The sequence below is a fragment of the Oncorhynchus kisutch genome, linkage group LG22 (assembly GCF_002021735.2).
Source record: "Oncorhynchus kisutch isolate 150728-3 linkage group LG22, Okis_V2, whole genome shotgun sequence".
NCBI classification, from domain to species: Eukaryota; Metazoa; Chordata; class Actinopteri; order Salmoniformes; family Salmonidae; genus Oncorhynchus; species Oncorhynchus kisutch.
In genome coordinates this window covers 272187-282253 of record NC_034195.2, presented here as the reverse complement: position 1 = coordinate 282253, position 10067 = coordinate 272187, and the positions used below count along the sequence as shown (strand labels likewise).

Genomic DNA, 10067 nt, shown 5'->3' with positions numbered 1-10067 from the left:
AACATTTCAAACCACCCGATGATTTACTGGTTTTCCAGTTTGACCAAAACACTCTCTGGCTCTCTCACATGGCTGCCTGCAACACTGTGCCATAGCTCAGAAACATGACAGGCAGCCTCTGCTAACAGTCACAAATTCTGCACATCATAGTGAAGGGCAAATGGCCACTTGTGTGGCGATGTTAAAGGTATGAATCACAGGCTGTGTGAGGGCTTGTATACGGACGGAATGTAGATGACCTCCCATACTTTCTTTATTTAACACCTCTTACACTTATCAACTGACTACATTCTATTCTGTAGACCATAGCCCACCCCCCGCTCTCTCCCGTTATGAAGACGGGAAAAGTCATTAAGCACAAATGGGGAGGAGTGAGCAGCTCGTCATTTGCTTTTGCTTGAGGCAAAGCTCAGAACCATAGACAGACAGAGAGAGAGCCAACAGAGGTCTGTGCAAGGGTATGGGAATATCAGCAACACTTTCACTATGTGGGATACAACAATGGCATACCACTATTTGGGGGAACGCTGGCAAACATAATTTGGAAGTCTGTGTTTTTTGAGAGACCGTCAAGTATAATCTCCAGTTTTGTGGGGGTCACAACAGAATTGGCTGATGCATGGACCGGTAGCTTGACATTGGAATTGCCTTTCAGGGTTTTAATCAAGTCGTAAGTTATTCACTCATATAGTGTGATATTTAATGTTTTATTCTTGTTTTTTTCTATAAAATAGCAACAGACTTGACAGCTTATATTGCTAAGTAATCATGAAAGATAAGGAATGGACTTTCCTGGACTTTCTTCCATGAGCCCCCCACTCCTCCCTCACCTCTGCGGCTAAATCAGAGGTGAGTGAGGGGAAGCATCAGGTTGAGGACAGGGTGTTCATGATGGGGAACGTCATGCGTGGCGCTGTGGCCTTCATCCCCTCCGAGCGCTGCCAGCGTTTCCTGGTGGGCGACCTAAAGGAGATGCCTCTTGATCGGACACTAGACCTGAGCAATTTCCAGCTGCGTCGGCTTCCTATGGCTGCCTGCCTGTTCAATGAGCTGGTCAAGCTCTACCTGAGTGGCAACAACCTGAACACCCTACCTGCAGACCTGCAGGACCTGAGGAAGCTGCAGCTCCTAGCTTTAGACTTTAACAGTTTCGAAGAGCTGCCTGCGGCGGTGTGTCAGCTACCCCAGCTTAACATCCTGTATCTGGGCAACAACAAGCTCTGGAGCCTCCCCCGGGAGCTGCGTGAGTTGAAAGAACTTAATACCCTTTGGTTGGAGACAAACCGCTTCATTGAGTTCCCTAATGTGGTCTGCGACCTCTCCAACCTCAAGACCCTCCATCTGGGGTACAACCAGATAAGCAAACTGCCCATGGAGCTCAGTGGGCTGAAGGAGTTAAGGAGTATCTGGCTAGCCGGGAACCAGCTGTTTGAGTTCCCGCCAGTGTTGCTTGCCATGCACTTTCTGACTGTGATTGATGTGGACAGCAACAACATCTGCCGTTTCCCCGGTCTCTCCCACTTGCAGGGGTTAAAACTGGTAATCTACGACCACAACCCCTGTGTGAACGCACCTGTGGTCGGGGAGGGGGTCAGGAGGGTTGGACGCTGGGCGGACAGCTCAGATGATGAAGAGGATGGTGAGGATGGGTCGAAAGTGTATGAGACGCTGACTGAGGTGAAAGAGCTTGCCACAGAGCTTGCCTCAGATGGAGAATTGGACACACTACTTGAAAAGGGTCGTGGAAGAATCTGACCTTCAGCCGTGGATAGGCTGGAGAACAGGATGCCAGTCAAGTGGAGCACTTACTGGAGAGCGGCCATTTGTCTCGGCATGTTACACAAGCAGACAGGCCTGATGGTATTGGCTTCCAAATATGGTAAAGCCAATAATATGGACCTAAACACAGATGACAAATAATAAGCTATTACAATTGGTTTTCCATCATGATGAAACATGGACCTCATGAAAAGCTCCAGGAGAAATCTCACATGAAGTTCTCTATTACATAATTGTCTGCAGACTTGAATGAAATTGTGGCTAGTTTTTAGATAATTTAACAGGTGATTATCCAATTTAAATAATTTATGGCGACATGAAGAAATTCTACCAGGTGTCCCTATTCATGAACTTTTGCTGGGGCAGTATACTGTTTGTATAGCATTGAGTACAGAGCAAATTCTCCTGTGTTAAATCAATACTGACTGTGTAAATTTAACACTGGCCATTGCTACACAGGTCCACACTTTTGAGTGTTAAATGAACACTGTGCTTAGTGCTGACACTATTACACTTTGTCAGTGTTAAGGAATTAAAACTTTTAGTGTTGTGCAATAACACCCACCTTATATTATATTTTTACCCATTATACCAACAGGTCAGTATCTCTTGACAAGGTCACACAGTTGGGTTAAGGACATTACAATAATGTTTCAAGTCTTTATTGTAACATGCTCTTATGTAAGAGTTTGTAAAAACTTCAGAACTGGAAGCAGACATGCTCAAATGTTTATTAACATAACTATAGACCACTTAAACTAGTACAACGCTTCCACTCACAGGTGGCCAAAAATACCTAATTGAAAGCCACGTCCCAATAAACCACACCTCAAATATAATTTCCCAGTGTGCCTTGCCTTTTCGAGTGAATTGTATCCTTAACGCCCATGACTGTATTAGTTAGTGACAGAGACATCGTTGTTAATTTAATTCCTTTTCAGTCCTGTGGACTTGAAGTGGGTTCCTACTGTAGGCAAATGTTATCATTAAAATTAAACTGTTTATGACAATACATTACATATATCATAAAGACCTTACTTTGACGGCCAAGTTTTACCCTAACACAGAGGTCTTAGGAACCTCCTGGTTTACAGGCCACATCAGGCCTGCAAGTCATATTATGCTGGTTTGCTAAATTATGTGTAATTTCTATTGGAATCCAGCCAGAGTTAGGACAGCCAACAATTTAAAAAAATTATTTGCCCGCATCCTGCGTTAATAATGATTATCAGGGTTAGGAACATTGATAAAAGAGACTACCTAAACCATTTAAACTGGAACAATGGGCGCAATAAATCTACATTGAACAAAAATATAAACGCAACATGCAACAATTTCAAAGATTTTACTGAGTTACAGTTCATATAAGGAAATAATTCAATTGAAATCATTGAATTAGGCCCTAATCTATGGATTTCACATGACTGGGTATACAGATATGCATCTGTTGGTCACAGATACTGTAAAAAAGGGGTAGGGGCATGGATCAGAAAACCCATCAGTATCTGGTGTGACTACCATTTGCCTCATGCAGTGACATCTCCTTTGCATAGAGTTGATCAGGCTGGAATGTCATCCCAAACCTCTCTAATGGCTGTGGAAAGTTGCTGGATATTGGTGGGAACTGGAACACGCTGCAGTACACGTCGATCCACAGCATCCCAAACATGCTCAATGAGTGACATGTCTGGTGACTATGCAGGCCATGGAAGAACTGGGACATTTTCAGCTTCCAGGAAAAGTGTACAGATCCTTGCGACATGGGGCCGTGCATTATCATGCTGAAACATGAGGTGATGGCGGCGGATGAATGGCACGATAATGGGCCTCAGGATCTTGTTACGGTATCCCTGTGCATTCAAATTGCCATCGACAAAATGCAATTGTGTTCATTGTCTGTAGCTTATGCCTGCCCATACCATAACCCCACCACCACCATGGAGCACTGGGTTCACAACATTGACATTAGCAAACCGCACACCCACAGGACGCCATACGTGCTGTCTGCCATCTGCCTGGTACAGTTCATGGATTCATCCGTGAAGAGCACACTGCTCCAGTGTGTCAGTGGCCATCGAAAATGAGCATTTGCCCACTGAAGTCAGTTAAGATGCCGAACTGCAGTCAGGTCAAGACTCTGGTGACTACAACGAGCACGCAGATGAGCTTCCCTGAGACAGTTTCTGACAGTTTGTGATGAAATTCTTCTGTTGTTCAAACCCATTGTTTCATCAGCTGTCCAGGTGGCTGGTCTCAGATGATCCCGCAGGTGACAAAGCCAGGTGTTAAGGTCATGGGCTGGCGTGGTTATACATGGTCTGTGGTTGTGAAGCCAGTTCGACATACTGCCAAATTCTCTAAAACAACGTTGAGAAATCAACATTCAATTCTCTGGCAACAGCTCTGGTGGACATTCTTGCAGTCAGCCTGCTTAATTGCAACTGTGCAAAACTTGAACGATCTGGGGCATTGTGTCGTGTGACAAAACTGCACTTTTATTGTCACCAGCACAAGGTACACCTCTGTAAAGATCATGCTGTTTAATCAGCTTCTTGATATGCCACCCCGGTCAGGTGGATGGATTCATTTAGATTTTTTAAATGTTATTTATCTTTATGTAGCATAAGATGAATCAATCAACATACATGCAAAAACACAGATATTAAAAACAATTGTGAGAAAATCTAACTGCAGTAGAGTAAGCATGAAAATATTATAATGATGGGCATGGTTTTGATGGGAATGTTTTACTCTCCACAGAGTAAAACTGACATAATCACACTCTCATATTCAACACTTTTTATTAACACCACCACCGGGGGTTCTTTTACACCAATGAGTGTTAAATTCACTCTTAGAAAGTTAAATGAACTCCTGAATCAACACTAGAAATGTTACACTGAAAAATCAACACTTGGTAACACTGGTCAATTTGCTGTGTAGATATTATTTTCATTAAAGGATTGTATATACAGATATTGTCGTCATAGGCTCTTACAGAGCAGTGTTGAGACACTTCTTAGTTATCAGAATTTACATAGACCTACTTCATTTTCCAAATTTCTTGAGAATATGAAATACTGTCTCAACCTGCCAAGCCTTATTTCGGTGAGGTGATTAGCATGTTTGATATATGGTTAAGAAGGAGCTTCTGATTTAAAGGTGTTTAATGGGGTTTTAATATTATCACAGGAGCTTCTTACCTACAATAAAAACACAGCTGTATGAGACTAGCTAAAGAAATGACACACAGGTTAAATATTGTGCTACCTGAGAGAACACTATAAACCCCAATGTGCTGTCGTTACTCAAAACATTGGAGGAAACCTCTTGCACTTAATATATCTCAGTACAGTTACTTAAAGTGATCTTGTAGTCGTTACTCAAACCAATAGAGTCACTGTGACCCTGTAGGCGGTCCAGATTTGGAGTTTTATCAGCTTGAACATTTTGAGTAATGTCCCCACTAAGGCCATATTCCAACTACGAGATATGAAATGAGTCTGAGAAGCTGTGGCGAAAGAGCCCACTGTGCACAGATGTCAATTCAACATCAATTCCACTTTGGTTCATGGTAATTTTGTTGAAATTACGTGGAAACAACATTGATTCAACCAGTGTGTTCCCAGTGGGAGATTTCTACTTTTCAATTCACATTACATCCTTGCCTTACCTTTCGTTGTGGCTGGCAATGCAACATTCTTGGTCACAGTACCCACTATAGCCAGTAAACACAATTATTCAACAATGACAGAAACCTTTCTTCTAAAACACATTACACTATTCAATAATGCAAAAATTCTCAAGCATTTGGAGACACAGTTGGGTTTGTTTTCTGGTCTGTAGGCTACACATGACATTTTAGCTTCAAGACAAAAGCACAGAGTTGCTAACAGAATGTCTTCAAGTAACATTAGTTTATCAAAAATTAACAATTAACCTTCTCATACGAATATAAGGTTAACACAGGCTTAGGAGATCGTATCTGTTTTGTTCTATGAGATAATAGCAGACAGTTAACCCTACAAAACAACTATACATTTTCCCATTGGTGAAAAATATATCTTCTAAACTTCAATTCAGCACCTGGAATGCACGTGATGTCAACGTCTGGAATCAACATAATTTCGCTTACTGGGATGTTTGACTTATTAGCTATGGATTTGGAGTTTCTGTATCCCAATTTGCCAAGGCAAAAAATTATGGAACGCCGTTTGGGCCTTTGCGTGTCAAAAAAGATACACGTCAGTGTTATTTGACACGTCAAATCAAATTAACAATTTGACGTGTCAAATAACACCATTTGACATTTAAATAAGCTTGTTGACCAATCAGGACCTGAATATGACTTCACATCACAATAATTTAACACGTTTACACATTGATTACACCATCAATGTCACAACGATTCATCGATACTGGTAAAGTTGTCTTGCGCATCTACAGTGCTGGTCATAAAAAAGCTAGCAAGCTCAGGGATGCAAACAATGTTCTTCTCCAAAAATAGAAAAATTACAATCTGTTTCAGTAGCTATAGTTAGCTAGCTAGCTAGGTGTCATCATCTAAAATAACCCTAATTCAAAATAAGCGTATGGAATTGACAGTGATGCAAATGAATACAAACAGCAGAATTATACCATAATTGAACAGATCAAGCTCAGGCTGGAATGTTGCTATATAAAATTTTAAAAAGACAATCATTTGTTAATTTGACAAAAATCTGTTGAAATCACACTGGATGTATTATACTTCAGTATTGCATTGGGGGCATACCTATTTAACTGTTCAGCCTTACCTATGGATTGTGGATCAATGACATGGAGTATCAGTCTACTCAGTGACACCCAGAGAACATTCGCGTTGTAGCTCTTATTGCGTGAATTGAGCCACATTTATTGTCAACCTATGTATTGAACACTCGTTCAGAGGAAAAACAATAGTGCGTGAATGAATGATTTGGAGTCTGATAACTCTGAGGAGGACGCTGGGAAAAAATATATTGGGTAATGAGTAGACTGATACCCCATTTAATTGATCCCCAATCCTTAGGTAAAGCTGTACAGTGCAATATGAATGTCAATACAGACAATAGGCTGACTGGGGAGGTGATTTCACAGTCACAGACCCGCGATAAGAGCTACAACGCTAATATTTGTGTAAACCCTTCACAGTTGTGTTCTGTGGGTGTCACATAGTAGATTGATACCCCAATTTCACTGCTTCACATTCCATCCTTGTTTAACATTATCTAGTCTAAATATGGCATGATTCCACCAATTGCATCACTTTCCATTAGGTACTTTTATATTGAAGGCTAAATAGATTCCACATTTGTGCCTAATCCTTATTGTGGCTAGCTTCACAACACATAACCCAGTCGAGCGTCACTAGCCAGATGAAGCTAGCTATCTGTTTATAACGTTAGCTTCGGGCAACAGGGTTAAGTAGCTGGCTAGCTATTTATTTTCATGAACTGAAGTTCAATTTCAATAGGCGAACAACAAGTGGCAACCCATCTAGTACTTACTCACAAGGATTCCTAAATCATTGCTAAGAATAATGAAAATGACTGGAGTTTCTAATTGTCATTGTTTTCAGGCTGGTTGTATTGGTGCTAGCTAGGTAAAAGCTAAAGCTAGCTACCCCAGAAGTTGCGTTTGAACAAATAATGCCTTATTACAAAAGCGGTATTGTAAACACATCGTTCTTTGCCGGTGTTAGCTTGTTTGCAGACTTTTATGTACAGTTTTGACAGTGCTACTAGTAGTGGTTGCGCATGGCTTTCACGTGCAAATTCAGAACATACATCATTATATAATAGAACTGTGTTATTTGACGTGTCAAATGAAAAGCTTATTTGACTCGTCAAATAGTGTTATTTGACTTATCTTTTTTGACATACAAAGACCCAAACGGCGTTGCATAATTTTTTGAAATACTGATATTTCAGTGGAGGATACACACGTATTTGTTTTTTTACACAGCTCTATGTAGCTGCTGTGCTGAGTGCCCCGCTTCCCCCTCTTTGATGCCTCTGTCTGGTCACTGGTCTAGCCTACAAACTTCATGCTGTACACAAAACTGTTCGAACTATTGCATTCCATGCCTCAGTAAGCATACCCTTACAAAGAAAATTGCTGTTTTTAAACTGCAGTATCTGCAGTCAATTTTGGACACAGTAACTGCAGATATACTGCACTGTGACTGCAGTTACGCTTCGAACACATCGACAGTGCCTTACATTTTGGTACACCAGAATTACATTAATTTCCAAATAAACGCTGCCTTTGCCTTGCAGCATTGGTTGCAGAGGCAGTTCCAGTGCGTTCGGTGTGGTGCATACATTGGATTTATCGAACACATGCGTCAAACTGTACGTGTAGACGGCTTGACATAAATGTTAGCAGAAGGTGAATGTTGAACTTTTATTGCATACATATCAAGATGATGCTGCATATTATTTTGCGCAAAAATGCTGTCAGTGTGTTCGAAGTGTTAGACTGCAAAATTACTATACAGTTTGAGGCATACCTTCGTTAAATCCAACATATGCACCACACAGAACGCACTGCAACTCTGTTTGCAACACAGCAAGGCAAATGCAGCGTTCCATTAGAAAGTAATGTACTTCTTGTGTACCAAAATGTACACTATCGATGTGATCAAGGCAATGGGCTACACATCATCATGGTTCAGAAGAGGGTGGTAAATATCGAAACGTGAAGGGAGGGGGAGCAGCAGCATTAGAAAAACTAATGTGTCTGTAACATGTACAGAACGTGAGCCAGATCCTAATGCCAAATCTTAGAGCTTTGAGATAACACTAAGTAAAAGTGCTATACAAATTAAATGTATTATTATTTTAGCTTCAAAAAAGAGGAATGGAACTCACACTTGAATGCGCTCATGACTCCATTACAATCTGTTTTGCTTTTGAAAGCCAAACACTGTAAAATCATATTTTATAACTTAGCCATGTTGGCAATTGAATAAGCTGTCAAATGATGCCCACCTGTCCCTGCGATTTATAATTGAACTTTTTTGGAATGCGTAAACACAAAAGTAATTGTGTGGTGGTGGGGATTCAGGGCTGTGTTCCAAACAAAAAATTACAAACTGCTTGCTTCAGTTCCTCAATGGCAAAGCTAGGAGAGCTAAAAAATAAAAAGCAGCTTTCCTTGAGTCATATTAGTGCATTGGAATTACTTACAGGCTGACTACACCACCCGCATTGTAAAATAAATGTAGAAATCTATGTTATTCAATTATTGCACCCACACTGCTCGCACGTCTCCATTGCCAAGGGCTAAAATAGAAGTCTGTTCTATTTCTGATGCAGATCGCACTGCACGTCCTGCCTCCCATCTCCTCATTGGTTTATAGAAGCAGGTACCCACGTGCCATCTCCTCATTGGTTATACCCACGTGGGTGACTGAAAGACAAATGAGGTCAGTGGCGGTAATACACCTCATTTATAAAAGTTTCCAATCTCAATCTAAAGCCAAAAGAAGAAAAAGCCTGGAAGGAAGAGAGATGACTAGAAACAATTCGGTTGACCGGTGTCACGACTTCCACCGAAGTCGGCTCCTCTCCTTGTTTGGGCGGCGTTGGGCTGTCGAAGTCACCGGCTTTCTAGTCATCGCCGCTCCATTTTTCATGTATCCATTTGTTTTGTCTTGTTCCCTGCACGCCTGGTTTACATTCCCCAATCATTTCATATGTATTTATTCCTCTGTTCCCCCATCATGTCTTTGTGTAGGATTGTTTGTGTTACGTGTATTTTGTTATTGTGGATATTGTTACGCGCATTACTTTTTGTCTATGTTCCGTGTTTTGGGCACATTTTAGGTTATTTTGTGCTGTCATTTTGACCGGAATAAAAAGTGCGCATGTTCACTACACTCTGCTTTCCTGCACCCGACTTCGCCCCCAATACACACTCCTAACAACTGGTTTATGTGTGGATTAATTGGCGGAGTAGAGGACTTTGTGCATTTCAGGTAAAATAACAACTCAATGTTTATATCCCAGGACAAATTAGCTAGCAACAGCAAGCTAGCTAAATAGGACAAATTAGCTAGCAAGTGCAAGCTAACTAGCTAAATTGCCATACATGTTTAATGCTTTTCGACCCCAAATTAATATAATTGGTTCAGAGTTTGTTTTGATATTTTAACCTGCGTGTCGTGATTGCGTTTGGTGTAGGGGGACAAAATACATTTATGCACGATGGCGCACGCGCGCAGCTGGTTTGGTTCCCGTGTTAGCCACTTTGCACAGTTTGGA

The 10067-nt window shown here is 41.2% G+C and overlaps 1 protein-coding gene across 1 annotated transcript; it reads left to right on the top strand.

Moving 5' to 3' along the window:
* The first annotated feature begins 384 nt into the window (after nt 1–384).
* On the top strand, nt 385–2319 carry LOC109866792 (leucine-rich repeat-containing protein 10-like). The gene has a single exon (XM_020455629.2). The coding sequence runs from the start codon at nt 889–891 to the stop codon at nt 1753–1755; it is 867 nt and encodes a 288-aa protein (XP_020311218.1). The 5' UTR covers nt 385–888; the 3' UTR covers nt 1756–2319.
* Nucleotides 2320–10067: the final 7748 nt, after the last annotated feature.

What these genes read in the sequence shown, in the direction of transcription:
- LOC109866792 (XM_020455629.2), top strand. Translation starts at nt 889, where the DNA reads ATGATGGGGAACGTCATGCGTGGCGCTGTGGCCTTCATCCCCTCCGAG.